The 18374-nt window shown below is 45.2% G+C and overlaps 1 protein-coding gene across 4 annotated transcripts in view; it reads left to right on the top strand.

The window, feature by feature from the left end:
* Window positions 1-18374, top strand: part of SLC25A30 (solute carrier family 25 member 30) — a 57692-nt gene that overhangs the window by 12818 nt on the left and 26500 nt on the right. For 3 of the 4 annotated variants that reach the window (XM_068265214.1, XM_068265215.1, XM_068265216.1), the window contains exons 2-3: window positions 12815-12904; window positions 15398-15545. In XM_068265214.1, coding sequence (XP_068121315.1) covers window positions 12841-12904; window positions 15398-15545 — 212 coding nt within the window. In that variant the 5' untranslated portion in view covers window positions 12815-12840. Of the gene's footprint in view, window positions 1-12569; window positions 12624-12814; window positions 12905-15397; window positions 15546-18374 lie in introns of those variants that run through there. The other variant, XM_068265219.1, reaches the window with a different exon arrangement.

Raw genomic sequence — 18374 nt, 5'->3', positions numbered from 1 at the left:
GGTGTTTAGCATGGCTGAGGAGTCTGAGCAATTTTTGGGTACCTGGAGTAGGAGTCTGAGTGCTCTACGTGCTCATTACTGCCTCTATTTAAGCGTCGTGTGCGTGCTGGATGGTTCACCTGACGAAGGCGTGGATAGGCCGAAACACGTCGTGATGCCATCCAGCACACGTAGAGCACCACGTCGGACACCTTAGGTCTATAACACCATCTGGACCAGGATGGTTGCTGGCCATAGCTGTTCTCAGGGTCTTGGGGGTGGTTGCTGATGAAGGGGCTTTTCAGCCCATGTTATACGCCTGCTACATTTTGTATCTAGTAAGTGCAAATTTGTATGCGCATTGTTTTTATTTATTAAAGGGTAATACACTACAGAGCGCTCCTCCTCCTTCTCTTCTTTTCTTTTATTGTATACCAAGCCTAGCTGTGCAACCCAGCTTGGAGGAGCCGCTAGAGCAGCCATTCTCAACCTTTTTTACCTTGGAGGAACCCTGTAAATAACTTTTGGATCTCAAGGAACCCCTGCAAACAATTTTTTGGTCTCGAGGAACCCCTACATTTATTTTTCAAGAGGCATGGTCTTTAAGTAGGTTAGGCTGCTATTTTCACTATCTCCTATTACACTGCCACTCATTATCATGTCTCTTGACCCTCCCCCCTCCCAATTTAGTGCTTCTTGTTACAGTACCACCTATTATAGTGTGCTCTATTATACTTCCCCCACGATGGGGTAAAATGCCAAGGAACCCCTGCAGAGTCCTCAAGGAACCCTGGGGTTCCAGGGAACCCTGGTTGAGAAAGCCTGCGCCAGAGTGTACAACCTGTGGTTTGCCTGGCGGACTGTGCAACCCAAGATTGCCCATCTCTTGCAATAGTGTTGTGCAGGTGTAGTACGTTCCTGGCGTGTGTGTGTGTGTGCGTGCACTGTGCCCGACTGGCTCAAGTGCCTGGACCCATAGTAGTAGATCCAGGTGACAGAGGAGGACAGCATGAGACTTATTAGCCTGAAGGGGCTGGAGGAAGCCCCAGGTATGTATACAACTTTCATCTGTCTCAGGTTTACTTTGTTACACAGTAGTACTATACTCTACATATGCACTCCCCACAGAGCTGCAGGGAATCCACTGAGAATGTTGTGCACATTGAACACCGAGGTGTTGTCTATCACCCATAAACCTGGTTCAGATTGTACATGAAGTATGTGTAATAGAGGAGGAATCCCCTCATTCTCCTGCAGAGTACCTGCACATCACTCTTACATGTACCCACAGTTACATTGCCTAGGGCCTGATAGATGTTCTTTGTTCCGGTCTGTACCTTCTACAAGTACTCTTACCAAGGACTAGTTTTAGGTTTGTTCACATCTATGCAGCACAGATGGCTGTGCGAACGGAACGCAACACGTACGATCGCACGCCATCTGCGCTGCTACCCGCTGTATTGCTGATCCCATCCATTCACATTGAATGGGTCTGCTCTGCGCTTGCGGGCAGAATGCATGCAGTAGTACTCAAGCGCATCATACTGCTGCGCAGCACATTTGATGTGAAAGGCATAAGGGCTGTCTGTACCCTTCTGCCGTTCTTGCATGTTACCACGTCATATGCGCTTCCAAATGCGCACTGAAGCGTATTTGATGTGAACGAATCCTAAGTCTATGACTAAAAGTATTAGAGGCAGAAGATCAGCTGAATAGCCAGGTAACTGGTATTGTTTAAAAGGGAATTAATATGGCAGCCTCCATATCCCTCTCCATAGCCGGCCTTTGACCTGAGCTACCGGAACGGTCGCTCAGGGCGCCGGCTTCCAAGGGGGCGCCTATAGCTGGTGACCTATACTGAGGGCACCTGTACCTGATTTCCCATACTGGGGGGGGGGACACCTTTTAGCTGGCTACCTATACTGGAGGCACCTACGCTTGGTTACCTATGAGGGGGATGGAGACCTTCAACTGACTTCCTATACTGGGGGCACATATGCTTGGCAACCTATATTGAGGGCACCTACACATGAGATCCTATACTGGGGGCAGATATACCTGGCTACCTACCTATACTGAGTCTGAAGTTTTTTTTTTTTTGGGGGGGGGGTGTTTTGCCTAAGCAAATAGGGTTTTTAAACCCTCTAACTTCGCTCACCATTCAAAGATGGGAATAAACAAAATTGCTGCAAAACATGTATATACAACTCAAAGGAATAGTTAATTTAGTTCTACAATCCTGTTACAATATTATCTAAGCCTGCAGAATCATAGTTAGTTTGAGTAATTAGAAGTATGCATCAACACGTTACCAAGCTGTTGTAGACATCACCCAGGGAGAATTGGGGGACCTCAGCGACCTCGAAGGGGAAACAACTGGAACATACACGAACAGCACGTCTGCTGATCATCTGGAAAGATCCCAAAGTCAAAGTGTTTTCCCCCTGCCTTTAACGGACAGAATCGTCATAACCGCGCAAGTGCACAAGCAGCTAATCAGAACATGCTTCCATTCCACGCAAGCGCAGAAAGGACACATGCTGCTGATGCTGCCTCAGCGCGTGATCACAACATGATCTTATTCCGCGCAAGCGCAGAAAGATCATATGTTACTATTTTAGCGCGTGATCAGAACATGCTCTCACTGCGCGCAGGCGCAGAAAGACCACATGTTGCCAATCAACAGTGAACAAAAACATGTTTTTCTTCTACCCAAGGGCAAGAAGAACATGTTGCTTTTTTGGTGTTGCTTTGTGGCCAAAGAATGTGAGCAAATGTAAGAAATGTAACTTATTGCACAGCGATTCATTGTTCTTACTCTGCACAAGGACAGACAAAATACAGCAACGTCTCCAGTTGCTGTGTTAAACCAAATTAACTCATCCAGTACTAGACAGAGAACACATTTAACATATATACGTGAACAGTAATCCATACATTAAAGGATCCATACATAAAGACAGGCATGTCACTAACGTATCACGGGGGGGGGGCACACTGCGGCTATAACGCGTGGTGCAAATTGTTAGTGCTGTGCTGCTATTCTAAATGGGGGGCAGCTAACTGTCCCACTGATTGTTTTTATTAATATTCCTGAAAGGTTCTAGTCTTCATGTTTAAGTTTATTCAGGATAATGCACTCTTTCCATCCATTCGTGGTTATTAATAGTATTTTTCCTATTATACATATGTGATGTGTCACGGAGTTCTGAGCATTTGGCGTGATGTGTCACGATGTCAAAAAGGTTGGGAACCACTCTCCTAGGAGATATCTCAGGAGAAAAGGTGAATTGTGTGTGTGTGTGTGTGTTATGATCGCTTCTGTAGCGTTTACTGCTGACTGCACTGGTATTGCAAACCAAGCAGTTCTAATGTCATTACATGCATTTGCTTGCATAGTTTGGTTTGCACTTAAACTAGTTGCTGATTCCATCTGCAGTCGCTCTGAAGTTTATGACAGTTTAATATGCTTTTGTGTAAACAAACATTGTCTGCTGCAGTGGAGGGGCGGTCCCTTTCCTGCAGGCTGCATATCATTGTCTGCCTTTTCCTGCTATCAGCCTGTGATTAATTACCATTCACTTGTGTGGGAATCTGCAGGTCTGCTCCCATTGGATGACCTCAGGATAAAGAACTGCTTCCTGCAATGCCTCATGGGCTATCATAGTTTCAGACTCTATCTGTTACTCTGCTCGTGCCCCACCTCGTTCCTGGTCCGTGTGGACTGCGCTGACTCCTGCGAAGGGGTCAGCGAGTCCTCCTAGTTCTGCTCTTGTTCTAGAAGTTGCTACTTGCTTGTCTTGTGTCATATATTGGTTCATCGCCAATATATACGCATACTTGCGCATTTTGTTATTTTCCTTGTATTCGTGTTACGTTAATATATCAGTGTCGCTGATATATACGTACACGAACTGTTTATTTCCTGTGTTCAGCTAGTCAGTTTTCCAGCACGTTTTGGTAGTTTGCGCGTATCGTGAACACCCGTGCTGAGCTAGTTATCCTGTTCCTGGTCCTGTTTGTGGATTGCGTTCATCTCTGCGAAGAGATAACGAATCCTTCTGAATCCTGTTCCTGGTCCTGTTCGTGGATTGCGTTCATCTCTGCGAAGAGATAGCGAATCCTTCTGAGTCCTGTTCCCTGTATTACTTCAGTCTTAGTCAGAGTTCCTGCTTATGTCATATATCGGTTCATTGCCAATATATACATATGTTAGTCAGACGTTACGAATAGTTTCATTGATAGCTGTAATTGTAATACGCTAGGAAAACATACTTATTGTATATTTATCTGTGTTACGTTCAACTATCTCGATCCTGCTATTTCCTGTCTCTCCTGTCCTGTCTTTGTGAGGCACGCCATCGCCGCAACGCATTGGCTGCCTCATTCCAGTCTGTCTGGTTTTGGACGCTTGCTGTCGCTAAGTAATCGCTAGCTAGCAAGCGTTCATTCTGTCTACCTGTCCTGATCTCCTCAGTCCTGGTTTATGCGCTCAGCGCTACCTTGCGCTGAGACGTTATTACGAAAGTGTTTGTGGCTGTTCAGATCTGCACCGGCTCTGTGCACCACAATCTCCTATTGGAGTCAGTCCTCTCCTCCACTAAACTGGGGATATCCTGATCCCTTGTGCTGGTGTGTGTACCTCCTTCACGTCAGCTTATGTGTTGTATGCTGACTGTGGAGATTACACCCCCAAGCTTAACAATAACAGTGTGTTTGTGTGTGTGTGTGTGCCCGCATGCGTGAAGAGGATGAAGGGGGGCACAAAAATCAGGTTTCGCTCAGGGCGCTGTGAAACCTAAGGCCGGTCCTGTCCCTCTCAGTTCAGTTGTCTGTTTTTTTTTTTTTTTTTTTTTTTTTTTTTTTTTTTATTCCTAAGCATTGGCAGTTAAGAGATGCATTTTATGTTACATACTTTCAATCAACAAGATTGTAATATGCAAAGTAGAGGAGTCGGTGGAATCCTAACCTAATCCTAACCTCTGACTCCACCGCTTTGGTGTTTAGTGCAGATAGTCCTCCTACTTATATTTGTGTTACAAGACTTTAATGCATACTAAGTTGGGCCCATATGCAAAACAGGGCCGTGGAGTCGGTACAAAAATCCACCGACTCCGACTCCTCAGTTTAGGATTCCTCCGACTCCTCTAATTTGCATATTGCAATCTTCTTGATTGAAAGTATGTAACATGAAATTCGTCTCTTCACTGCCAACGCTTAGGAATTTCAAAAGACAACTGAAGTAAGAAGGATATGGAGACTGCCATATTTATTCCCTTTAGTCATAGACTAAAACTAGTCCTTGGTAAGAGTACTTGTAAAAGGTACAGACAGGAACAAAGAACCTCTATCAGGCCCTAGGCAATGTAACTGTGGGTACATGTAAGAGTGATGTGCAGGTACTCTGCAGGGGAATAAGGGGATTCCTCCTCTATTACACATTCTTCATGCACAATCTGAACCAGGTTTATGGGTGATAGACAACACCACTGTGTTCAATGTGCACAAAATTCTCAATGCATTCCCTGCAGCTCTGTGGCGAGTGCATATGTAGAGTATAGTACTACTGTGTAACAAAGTAAACCTGAGACAGATGAAATTAGTTTTATACATACCTGGGGCTTCCTCCAGCCCCCTTCAGGCTAATCAGTCCTTCGCTGTCCTTCTCCGCCACCTGGATCTTCTGCTATGAGTCCAGGTACTTGAGCCAGTCTGGCGTAGTGCACATGCACACACTCTGCCGCCGGGAGCATACTACACCTGCACAGCCCTATTGCGCAGGTGCAGACCGCTCCTGGCTGTGGAAGCGGCATGCGGCCGGACTGCGCTGACTGGCTGAATTACCAGGACTCCTAGCAGAAGATCCAGGTGGTGGAGGTGGACTGCGAGGGACTGATTAGCCTGAAGGGGGTTGGAAGAAGCCCCAGGTATGTATAATACTTTTCTTTTCATCCTTCTCAGGTACCATTTTAATTCGTAGTCACCAAACCAAATTTTAACAACATATCAAATTATTTGATTTCATGAGCAAAGAGAGTGCATACATTTGCATAAATCAGAATCTACACAGAATTATTTCCATCTCATTGACCATCTCTATTAGTGACACGGCTACACATCAGTCTTTATACTTACAGCATAGATGTTATTTAGTATAGAAGAGATTCCTGTGTACACATCATATATACAGTCACAATCAAATATGTATATCTGACATTAAAAATACGGGGACTCCTTTATTTAAGCAGCACAAGTAACTAATTTTGATTGGTTTATTTCATTTTTGTGGACTAAGCACAGCTATTACTGTATGTATAAATTATTTATGATGACTATTATCTGAAAAATAGAACATTTTATCATATTTTCTATTTTAATTAGTTTAAATTGATTAGGAGTCGGTGCATTTTTTCCCGACTCCGACTCCAGGCACCCAAAATTGCCCCGACTCCACGACTCCGACTCCACAGCCCTGATGCAAAATGTACTGTTTTTGGTGTTGGATATTTCTGTTATAATACTGTATACTCTGTAAGTTATTTAAAGCACATTAAAAATGTCGATAAAACATGGTTTATACTGTGTACATATCCAGAGCTGACCAAAAGTAAATAAGCTACAAACAGTATAGATCAGCGCCACCTGTAGAAAAGCTGCTGAAACAAGAACTAGTCCAAAGTTTTTGAAATGGTATATCAGGTGGATACAGATCAGCTCTATAGGATAACGACAATTCATCTGGCAGAAATAAGCACCCTGGTGTCCGTATACTTAAGAGTCATCACCATCACCAAGTAATAAGGCTTACCAGCCTATGAGTGCCCGCACTACAAGGCAGTATATGGCTCAATCATCAGTCCCGAATACGACATCACAGATCTTCAATGGTATAGATTACACCTGGGAAGGAGACAACTGGCACCATTCCCTTTGCTTGTCCAAGCTGTTATAGAGTTCATTCTGCTTGTGGGGTTACCTATGTTATAATGCCCCGTATGTGAGTTATATTCAGTTTTAAGCTGTGTATGTTCCACTTGGAATTAAAAACGGTTTACACTTCTAGCATTTGTTCCACTTCTTCTGTTTTGATGACATGGATATTGCGTGTGCTGGGTATGACTTCTTGTGATACCACCATCTGACAGCTCCATGAAGGTGTAATCTATACCATTGAAGATCTGTGATTTCATATTTGGGACTGATGATTGAGCCATATACTGCCTTGTAGTGCGGGCACTCATAGGCTGGTAAGCCTTTTTATTGGTGATGATGACTTTGTGAAGTAAACGGACACCAGAGTGCTTATTTCTTCCTGAAGAATTTTCATTATCCTATAGTGCTGATTTTTCCACCTGAAAAGTAAATGAGTTGCCCAAAAGTATAAAGGTGGACATACAGTGATTGACTTTTAGTATTTGATCAACCATTGCGTTTGATTCTTATATTGACCACTTCCCGACCGCCTAACGCACAGGGGCGGCCGGGAAGTGGAGCCCGCAAGGACCAGCTCACCCACAGAGGCGGCGGTCCTTGTAAGGGCATGGGCGGAGCGATCGCGTCATCCGTGACGCGATCCTCCGCCGCCGTCTCGCTCCGCTCACCCACCGCAACATCCCGCCGGCCATACGGAAGCGCCGGCGGGATGTTAACCCGACGATCGCCGCATACAAAGTGTATAATACACTTTGTAATGTTAACAAAGTGTATTATACAGGCTGCCTCCTGCCCTGGTGGTCCCAGTGTCCGAGGGACCACCAGGGCAGGCTGCAGCCACCGTAGTCTGCACAAAGCACACTGATTTCCTGCCCCCTGATCGCCCACCCCCCAGACCCATGTTTACACCCAAACACCCCACCAATCACCCATCAATCACTCCCTGTCACTATCTGTCAACGCTATTTTTTTTTTATCCCCTGCTCCCTTCTGATCACCCCCCACCCCTCAGATTCTCCCCAGACCCCCCCCCCCATGTACTGTATGCATCTATCCCCCCTGATCACCTGTCAATCACCCCCTGTCACTGCCACCCATCAATCAGCCCCTAACCTGCCCCTTGCGGGCAATCTGATCACCCACCCACACCAATAGATCGCCCGCAGATCCGACATCAGATCACCTCCCAAGTGCAGTGTTTACCTCTGTTCTCTCCTCCAAACACCCACTAATTACCCATCAATCACCCCCTGTCACTGCTACCCATCAGATTAGACCCCTATCTGCCCCTAGGGCACTCAATCACCCCCCCCATGCCCTCAGACCCCAGCCCTGATCACCTCGCCAGTACATTGCTTGCATCTATTCCCCCCTCTTCTATTCCCCCCTCTAATCACACCTTGAGACACCCATCAATCACCTCCTGTCACCCCCTAGCACACTTACCCATTAGATCAGGCCCTAATTTGCCCCGTGTGGGCTCCTGATCACTCGGCCAAACCCTCAGATCCCCCTCAGACCCCCTTCCGATCACCTCCCCAGTGCATTGATTGCATCTATTTTCCCCTCTAACCACCCCCTGAGACACCCATCAATCACCTCCTGTCACCCCCTAGCACTCCTATCCATCAGATCAGGCCCAATACAACCTGTCATCTAAAAGGCCACCCTGCTTATGACCGGTTCCACAAAATTCGCCCCCTCATAGACCACCTGTCATCAAAATTTTCAGATGCTTATACCCCTGAACAGTCATTTTGAGACATTTGGTTTCCAGACTACTCACGGTTTTGGGCCCGTAAAATGCCAGGGCGGTATAGGAACCCCACAAGTGACCCCATTTTAGAAAGACACCCCAAGGTATTCTGTTAGGTGTATGACGAGTTCATAGAAGATTTTATTTTTTGTCAAGTTAGCGGAAATTGATTTTTTTATTGTTTTTTTTTTTTTTCACAAAGTGTCATTTTTCACTAACTTGTGACAAAAAATAAAATCTTCTATGAACTCACCATACTCCTAACGGAATACCTTGGGGTGTCTTCTTTCTAAAATGGGGTCACTTGTGGGGTTCCTATACTGCCCTGGCATTTTAGGGGCCCTAAACCGTGAGGAGTAGTCTAGAAATCAAATGCCTCAAAATGACCTGTGAATAGGACGTTGGGCCCCTTAGCGCACCTAGGCTGCAAAAAAGTGTCACACATGTGGTATCGCCGTACTCAGGAGAAGTAGTATAATGTGTTTTGGGGTGTATTTTTACACATACCCATGCTGGGTGGGAGAAATCTCTCTGTAAATGGACAATCAATGAAAAAATCAAAAAGATTGTCATTTACAGAGATATGTCTCCCACCCAGCATGGGTATGTGTAAAAATACACCACAAAACACATTGTACTACTTCTCCCGAGTACGGCGGTACCACATGATTGGCACTTTTTTACACCCTAAGTGCGCTAAGGGGCTTTCACAGGTCATTTTGCGACATTGTTGGTTTCAAGACTATTCCTCACGGTTTAGGGCCCCTAAAATGCCAGGGCAGTATAGGAACCCCACAAATGACCCCATTCTAGAAAGAAGACACCCCAAGATATTCCGTTAGGAGTATGGTGAGTTCATAGAAGATTTTATTTTTTGTCACAAGTTAGCGGAAAATGACACTTTGTGAAAAAAAACCAATTAAAATCAATTTCCGCTAACTTGTGACAAAAATAAAATCTTCTATGAACTCGCCATACTCCTAACGGAATACCTTGGGGTGTCCTCTTTCTAAAATGGGGTCATTAGTGGGGTTCCTATACTGCCCTGGCATTTTAGGGGCCCTAAACCGTGAGGAGTAGTCTGGAAATCAAATTCCGCAAAATGACCTGTGAAATCCTAAAGGTACTCATTGGACTTTGGGCCCCTTAGCACAGTTAGGGTGCAAAAAAGTGCCAAGTGTGGTATCGCAGTACTCGGGAGAAGTAGTACAATGTGTTTTGGGGTGTATTTTTACACATACCCATGCTGGGTGGGAGAAATCTCTCCGTAAATGGACAATTGTGTGTAAAAAAAAAAAAAAAAAAAATAAAAAAAAAAATTGTCATTTACAGGGATATTTCTCCCACCCAGCATGGGTATGTGTAAAAATGCACCTCAAAACACATTGTACTACTTCTCCTGAGTACGGCAATACCACATGTGTGGCACTTTTTTGCAGCCTAACTGCGCTAAGGGGTCCAAAGTCCAATGAGCACCTTTAGGCTTTACAGGGGTGCTTACAATTAGGCACCCCCCAAAATGCCAGGACAGTAAACACCCCACAAATGACCCCATTTTGGAAAGTAGACACTTTAAGGTATTCAGAGAGGGGCATGGTGAGTCCGTGGCAGATTTCATTTTTTTTTTTTTTGTCGCAAGTTAGAAGAAATGGAAACTTTTTTTTTTTTTTTTTTTTTTTTTTTGTCAGTGTCATTTTCCGCTTACTTGTGACAAAAAATATCTTCTATGAACTCACTATGCCTCTCAGTGAATACTTTGGGATGTCTTCTTTCCAAAATGGGGTCATTTGGGGGATATTTATACTATCCTGGAATTCTAGCCCCTCATGTAACATGACAGGGGGTCAGAAAAGTCATAGATGCTTGAAAATGGGAAAATTCACTTTTTGCACCATAGTTTGTAAGCGCTATAACTTTTACCCAAACCAATAAATATACACTGAATGGGTTTTTTTAAAATCAAAAACATGTTTGTGCACATTTTCCGCGCTGCATGTATACAGAAATTTTACTTTATTTGAAAAATGTCAGCGCAGAAAGTTAAAAACATTTTTTTTTTGCCAAAATTCATGTCTTTTTTTGATATAATAAAAAGTAAAAATCGCAGCAGCAATCAAATAGCACCAAAAGAAAGCTTTATTAGTGACAAGAAAAGGAGCCAAAATTCATTTAGGTGGTAGGTTGTATGAGCGAGCAATAAACCGTGAAAGCTGCAGTGGTCTGAATGGGGAAAAAAAGTGCCTGGTCCTTAAGGGGGTTAAAGCCCACGGTCCTCAAGTGGTTAAGAGCGAATATCATAGCTTTGATGTTACTGCCGTGCCTCTTCTGGTTATTGATGGCTCCACAGGAATGAGGAATAAAATGCTATTTGTCCTCTCTCTGCTCTCAGTCTTCCACAGGTGTTGTCCCCATAACTGTATAGAGTTGAGCATAGCCAGATACTGTTTAAAGTACCCCTGAACAAGGGCAAAACATATTACATCAGGGCTGCCCAATAGGTCGATCGCGATCTACCGGTAGATCGCGACCGCCTTCTTGGTAGATCGCGGCCTCTAGGCCGCGTCTCGTAAATGTTTGTTGCGGCCAGCAGCTCATCGTGTTTAGCTGCTGGCAAATAAGGATGCAGGCGAGGAGAGAGGGAGGAGAGAGGCGGCGCGGCCGCTACGTCATGGCTGGGGGCGGCGGCGGCCAGCCTGCAACGTGCGTGCTCGTAACGTGCCCGGCGCCGCCCCCAGCCATGACGTAGCGGCCGCGCCGCCTCTCTCTTCACCGCCGCTTCTCTCCCGCATCACATTGACCTGCCAGAGTCTCTCCTCGCCACCTCTTCTCTGTCTGCCTGCTAACCTACGCTGCAGGTACATATGCCTGGAGGGCTGATATACCTGGCTAACCTACACTGGGGGCCCCATATACCTGGCTAACCTACACTGGGGGCCCAATATACCTGGCTAACCTACACTGGGGCCCCATATACCTGGCTAAGCTACACTGGGGGCCCCATATACCTGGCTAAGCTACACTGGGGGCCCATATACCTGGCTAAGCTACACTGGGGGCCCATATACCTGGCTAACCTACACTGAGGGCCCATATACCTGGCTAACCTACACTGAGGGCCCATATACCTGGCTAACCTACACTGGGGGCCCATATACCTGGCTAACCTACACTGGGGGCCCATATACCTGGCTAATCTACACTGGGGGCCCATATACCTGGCTAACCTATACTGAGGGCCCATATACCTGGCTAACCTATACTGAGGGCACGTAACCTATGCTGCAGGCACATATACCTGGCTAACCTACGCGGGGGGGGGGGCGTGCTTAGCATTTAAACCGTTGGTAGATCTCCTGGCCTCTGCAAATTTTAAAGTAGCTCGCGAGCCGAAAAAGTGTGGGCACCCCTGTATTGAAGCCTATGGTGGGCTAGATGACTTTTTGGAATGTATTAGCACTACTCGTTGTCATTGGGGGACCCTCTCCCCCAATACCTGTTCTGTCCCCGTATCTCCTGGGCCTGCCGGAAGTTCCTCTGAGTGGCACATAGCTATTATGAAGTGAGCAGGGCTGTGGAGTCTGAGCCATTTTGGGTACCTGGAGTTGGAATCGGCGGTTTCATAAACTGAGGAGTCAGTCGGATGATTTTTGTACAAAATCCACAGCCCTGGTAAGCAATAGACTAAGGAGTCTGAGCCGGAGACAATTTGGGTACGTGGAGTCGGTTTCTAAAACTGAGCAGTTGGCGTCGGATGATTTATGTACCGACTCCACAGCCCTGGTGTGAGTTTCACACTGCACCAGTGCAGTGAAAGAAAGTGCTCGTGATTGTAGGCCTAGTACACAACCTATGGATCACCAGTGATCGATTCCAAGCTCAAAATTGTTTCGCTTCTTTGAGCAGCAGCAAATCAGAAAGGCTGTAAATTATCAAAATACCAGGCATCATTCCCTATGTATAACATCCAATAACATATACTTTTTTGGTAGCACAACCCCCTCCCCCTTCCAATATATGTTAATGTGTGTAGTTTTTCCTCTGGATAGTTTGAATCTGCAGGAAATGTTCTATTGTAATCGTAAGCAATGCTGGTGTGCACTGTGTGCTATTGATGATCAAAACTAATCCATAATCTTTGTCTTGCAGGCAAAATAGAGTCCCCAGAAGTGAACATGTCTGCTTTGAACTGGAAGCCATTTATATACGGAGGGCTAGCTTCAATTACAGCTGAATGTGGTGGGTTACAGTTTATGCATGATTTTCTAAAGCCAAATGCTTACTCATGAATTCTTCTTCACCTAATTTTTTTTTTTTTTTCCCCCATTAAACTAAATGGGGAAAAATGAGGAAATGCTAAGCTGGACACCAGTCTGTAAATGTGTATCTGCTCCAGTGAACTGAAGGTGAGAGGAGAGAACAGATCCATGAATAAGCAAGAATGTTTTGCCAGGCATTTCACTTCCTGCTCTATTCTCTAATTGTGGCAGTTCGGAAGAAATGACACAACTGGAAATGTAATGTATATCTGGCAGGGAATATTAACATTAATTTCGTCTGCTGCACACACAATCAACCACGTCGGCCTGAGATTTCCCAGTATGTCTCAACGATACACTCAATTAATTTAAGACCGATTTCATGCAAATCTTCGATCGGACATGATTGGCAGCACTTTTTTTTTTTTTTGCTGATTTTGATAATTATCAATTTGGATGGTCAGTTAGCTACCGAGTCGCCTGATGTATGACCACCTTTAGGTTCACCTGGGATAAGTACACGTTTATGTAAAGGTGCTCGGATAGTGTGTCCCTTTTGGTGTAATGGTTAAGGGCTCTGCCTCTAACACAGGAGACCAGGGTTCGAATCTCGGCTCTGCCTGTTCAGTAAGCCAGCACCTATTCAGTAGGAGATCTTAGGCAAGTCTCCCTAACACTGCTACTGCTTATAGAGCGTGTCCTAGTGGCTGCAGCTCTGGCGCTTTGAGTCCGCCAGGAGAAAAGCGCGATATAAATGTTATTTGTCTTGTCTATTTGTCTTGTCTTTTCTTCTTCTCTAATGGTAGTGTGTGTCCTTTAGGTGTGGCGCATACACGGCTCGTTTTTGCCGCTCGATTCTCCTGTTTAATCGATTCTGCAGTCAATTCTCTTGTCTTCCACTCGTTTTTCTTATCTTTTTCCATTCACTGCGATCAAGAATCGAGCAGCGAAACGATCGAGCAGGAGATCGGATATGTCGGAAATTATCGAGCCATCTAAATGGCTCAAAAACGAGCAGTGTATTCCCAGCATAAAGTTCTGGATGCGCTAGATGGTTCTCAGCCAAGGTGACTGGTTGGGGCTGCTGTTCCATCAAATTAGCATACATTGTCAAAATTGACTACTTTAAAAAGATGTTAAAAAGAATGTCGACTCTCTTTACTTATAACAAGAGAATGAAATCTTTTTTTTTTTTTTTTTTTTTTTAGCACACTGAAGGTGCTTTTTAAAATGAGGTCGTCTAGCTCCTTCAGTCTTTATAAATGTGCCCTTTTAGTAACTGTTCTTAACATTACAAATGTCAAGCTTCGCACATTTACCACTATGCAATGTCTATGCTGCATTTTTCATTGGATGCTCTTGTACATGTGTTGAATTGAAGCATTACGTCCTTGAAGTTCTATACGTTCTGCTTGCACTATGCTACCTGCAGAGTGTGAAAATGTAGCCTGCGCTATTAATACTGCCAAAAAATATCCTTTATTGTTCATGGAAAAACACCAGTATGTCTCCATTTTATCAACTGATGAAGGGGTCCTCTGACTTACTTTATCTGAGCATGTATGCAGGCCTTTACAGGGGCACGATTTTAATGTGCACTGGTTTTGATAAATCTGCCCCAGTTAATTTAACAGTGCCTTGGTTCGCAATCCCCGGTATTTTGCTGTGATTGTATTACAATTCACTTAAAGCGGTTTTAAAAACCAAAACAGCCCAAAAAAATGCCCTTGGGTGTGACAGGGCCTTAAAGAGACTCTGTAACAAATTTTTCAGCCTTAGTTCTTCTATCCTATAAGTTCCTATGCCTGATCTAATCTGCTCTGGCTTACTGCAGTCTTTCCTAACTGCACTGTCTCTGTAATAAATCAATGTATCTTTCCTCTGTGCTGTTTGTCGGGCTAAGGATTGATTGTGTGGAATGTGCAGGGCTGCTTGTGATTGGTAGAAGCGATACACACCCTCTGCAGGCCCCCTGCACACTGTGAATGACTCACACACTATGCTTAGCTGAGCCTATTAGAAGCTGGTTAGTTTGTTTGTAAACACTGCCTAAAACTGTTAATTACAAGCCAGGATTGCAGCAGGGAGTGGCAGAAACAGCACAGAGGGGCACAGGAGAAAATAATGAATAGAATGGTATGCTGGGGCTTCTACCAGCCCCATGCAGCCATCCTGTGCCCTCGCAGTCACTCACTGCTGCTCTGGTCCCCCTCCATCAGCTAGTTGCAGGAACAATAAAACATTTTTACGCGTTAGTGGTTCAACGTGTAAGATGTTACGCGTTGAACCACTAACGCGTAAAAATGTATGTGTTAATGTTTTGTTTTTTTTGTTTGTTTTTGTTTTTGCTTGATAACTCCTTTTAATATTTCATTAGCTGCAGTCTGTTCATGAACATAATTGCATACGGTACACTGTTTTGTGTTATTTTTATTTGAACCGACAATATTTTGATTGCTTCCTTTTCCAACAGGTACTTTTCCTATAGACTTGACGAAAACGCGCCTTCAGGTACAGGGACAGACTAATGACGCCAAGTACAAAGAAATCCGCTACAGAGGTATGCTCCATGCACTTGCCAGAATAGGTCGAGAGGAGGGATTTAAAGCACTGTATTCTGGGTAAGTAACACTGTCCTCTTGGTTGCACTAGCACAGCTGAACTGTGACCAACCCCTACCACCCTGCCTTTTTTCCCCCCTCCTCTGGCTGTCAGTGAGTACAGAATGTTGCGGTGCTTTAGGCGCTGGCTAAAACGTGCTAGAAAGCAAGGAAAATACTCACTGGTTACTTAGGCACACCTGTTCATTTGCTTGTCGACACAAACGCATAGGCTGCTTTCACAGTGGGACGTTACAGGCGCACGTTAGAGCAGCCTGTAACTCAGCCCAACTCACAGCAATGAAAAATCAATGGGCTGTTCAGTGCCCACGTTGCGTTGGAGTATAACGCTGCATGTTCAATGAAAGTGCAGCGTGCTGTGCGTTATACTCTTATTTGGCTGCGTTCGGATGTTTGCACATGCTCAGTTTTTTTTTTTTTTTTTTAATTTTTTTTTTAATTTGCCGCCTGCACCGTTTTTGTTCGATAGTATGCGTCAAAAAGTACACATCACGGACGCATCAAGAGACGCATAACGTCCAACTTCAATACTAACATGCGTTGCGTTAGGGGCACACTTTGCGACCTGAACGTCGCATCTAACGCAACGTCTTAGTGTGAAAGGGCCCTAAATCAGCCAATCACATGGCAGTAGCCTTGTGACCACGTTCCCCACTTGTCTCCTTTTGCACATCTAGTGGCAAGGTCTTATCTGTTCTGTAAATATTTTGTATATAGCCTGTACAGCACAAAATAAACACTAGTGTTAATGAATCAAAGGACTGTGTTCAGACTTTGCACTACTGTGCTCATGGCAGGCAAAAACCATCTGCTACCTATCCCTCTGAAGGCAGCATTGTTATGTTACTTTCTTACTTGTCATGTAAATACTGTCAGTATTTATATTCCTAATATTTATCTGTATTATGGACAGACTGTACCTCCAATAAGCATGCATCATATTGACACTGATTGCAAAATAGTCTGAGCGATGTACAAACACTAGACTGAACTTTCCCCTATATCTCCAGATTTATCTGGCTTTTACTGTAGTGTCCTGTAATCTATTGCTGGTTCTCTAGGTATCTACCGCTGAGATTTTTGAAAACTGAGAGTAGCCACATGAGTAGATTGCCACCCCATGTGTCAAAAAGATTCCGATCAGAGAGGGTTAGATTTCTTGCACATACCATATTTTTGCACAATAAGATGCACCTAGATTTAGAGGCCAAAAACCATGGGAAAAAATGTTCTAAGCCTGGTGTGTCCATAGTGCAGGAGTGTCTTGTGGAGCGTCTTCACCAACTTAACTAACCCTCCCCATTCACTGCATCCCTGGCCCATTCCCCTTCCTCATCTGCTCTACATCTGTCAGTGTTCTCTCCCCATACACTATTACCCATTATACACCAGCATCCCCTCCACCTGCCTGGTACCCACCATAAACCAGAACACCAAACATGCCCTCCTTCAATCACTTCCTAATCACTCTTCTATAAAGCAGCACCCCCCCCCCAACACTTTGCTACATCTGGGCCCCCATACATGCCACTACCTCTCTCCCCCATACAATGCCTCATACCATTGCAGTATGAACCCCCCTACTGGCATCCCCCCACTGTATATAGTCAGACACCGCCCCCACATATAGCCAATGTATATAGCCAGGTCCCCCTGTAGTCAGACACCCCCCCCCCCTTTAGCAAATGTATATATTTTCAGACTCCCGGCCCCCCACCCCCGATGCTCGCCTGCTGGCTCAGCAACCCACCTTACCTAATCTGTTCTTGCTCTTGAGCCCCACCTGAAGGTCTGGATCCCCCTGCAGTTTATGCAGGCATAGCGGCGCGGAGACTTGCGGCGAAAACAGCTACGGTAATGTATCCAGTAACAGCGCTGACAGGAAGTAAACAGAGGTCACTTCCTGTACAGGGCGGCGTTGTTACTGAATACATTACCGTAGCTGCTTTAGCCGTTTTCCTATGTGCGCACCGCTATGCAGGGGGATCTGGACTTTAAGGTGGGGGCCAGATTCAGGAGCAGATTAGTTAAAGCAGGCGGCTGAGCGAGCAGGCAAGCATGTGAGGGGGGGGGGGGGGGGGGGGGGGTCTGCCACTAGGTCTTATTTTCAGGGGATGTCTTATATTTCTAGCATGCTTGAAGTATTAGATGGGTCTTATTTTCGGGGGAGGTCTTAAATTAGGGGAAGGATGGTATATACTGCTGCTTTGTCAGATGCATGCATATAATTTATACAGCACCACCTGGCTTCAGCTACTTCATGATTCCTGCTTACCGTATCCTAATGCTTTACATTCTCATTTCATGTTAAATATAACAGCTGCCATTACTGATATTTTTTTTTTTTTTTTTTCTTCTAAGAAAAAATGCTGTTTTCCACTCTTAACCTCCTTAGCGGTAACCCCGTGCTACACACATGGTAGCCGCCGCGGAGAATCACATGGCCCCAGGGCTTAAAAAAACAAAAACTGGGGCAATACGCTTTATCTAGCGGTTCGCTAGCTGAGCGTATGCACAAAGTTGCTCCGGTCTCCCACCATCGCCCGCAATTACTTCCGGGATACGTACCCCCCAGCGTTCCCACGCCAGCGCAGCCGCCCAATCGGCTCCAGGCATCGCGATGACGGCGATCGGGATTGCGGCTGACGTCATCTCCGATCGTCGCCATAGCAATGCCGGAAGCCGATCGGGAAACTGCGCTCTTCGTGGGATCGTGGCGAGGTACGTATAGCTGGCGGCGATCGGCGGGCATGGGGGGGGGGACCGGAGCAACCTAATACATACGCTTAGCTAGCGAAATGCTAGCTAAAGTGGTTTAAAAAAAAATTT

Source organism: Hyperolius riggenbachi, chromosome 2 (assembly GCF_040937935.1).
Source record: "Hyperolius riggenbachi isolate aHypRig1 chromosome 2, aHypRig1.pri, whole genome shotgun sequence".
Classification (NCBI taxonomy): Eukaryota; Metazoa; Chordata; class Amphibia; order Anura; family Hyperoliidae; genus Hyperolius; species Hyperolius riggenbachi.
Note: the sequence above shows the minus strand (reverse complement) of the source record. Positions and strands in the feature narration are given on the sequence as shown.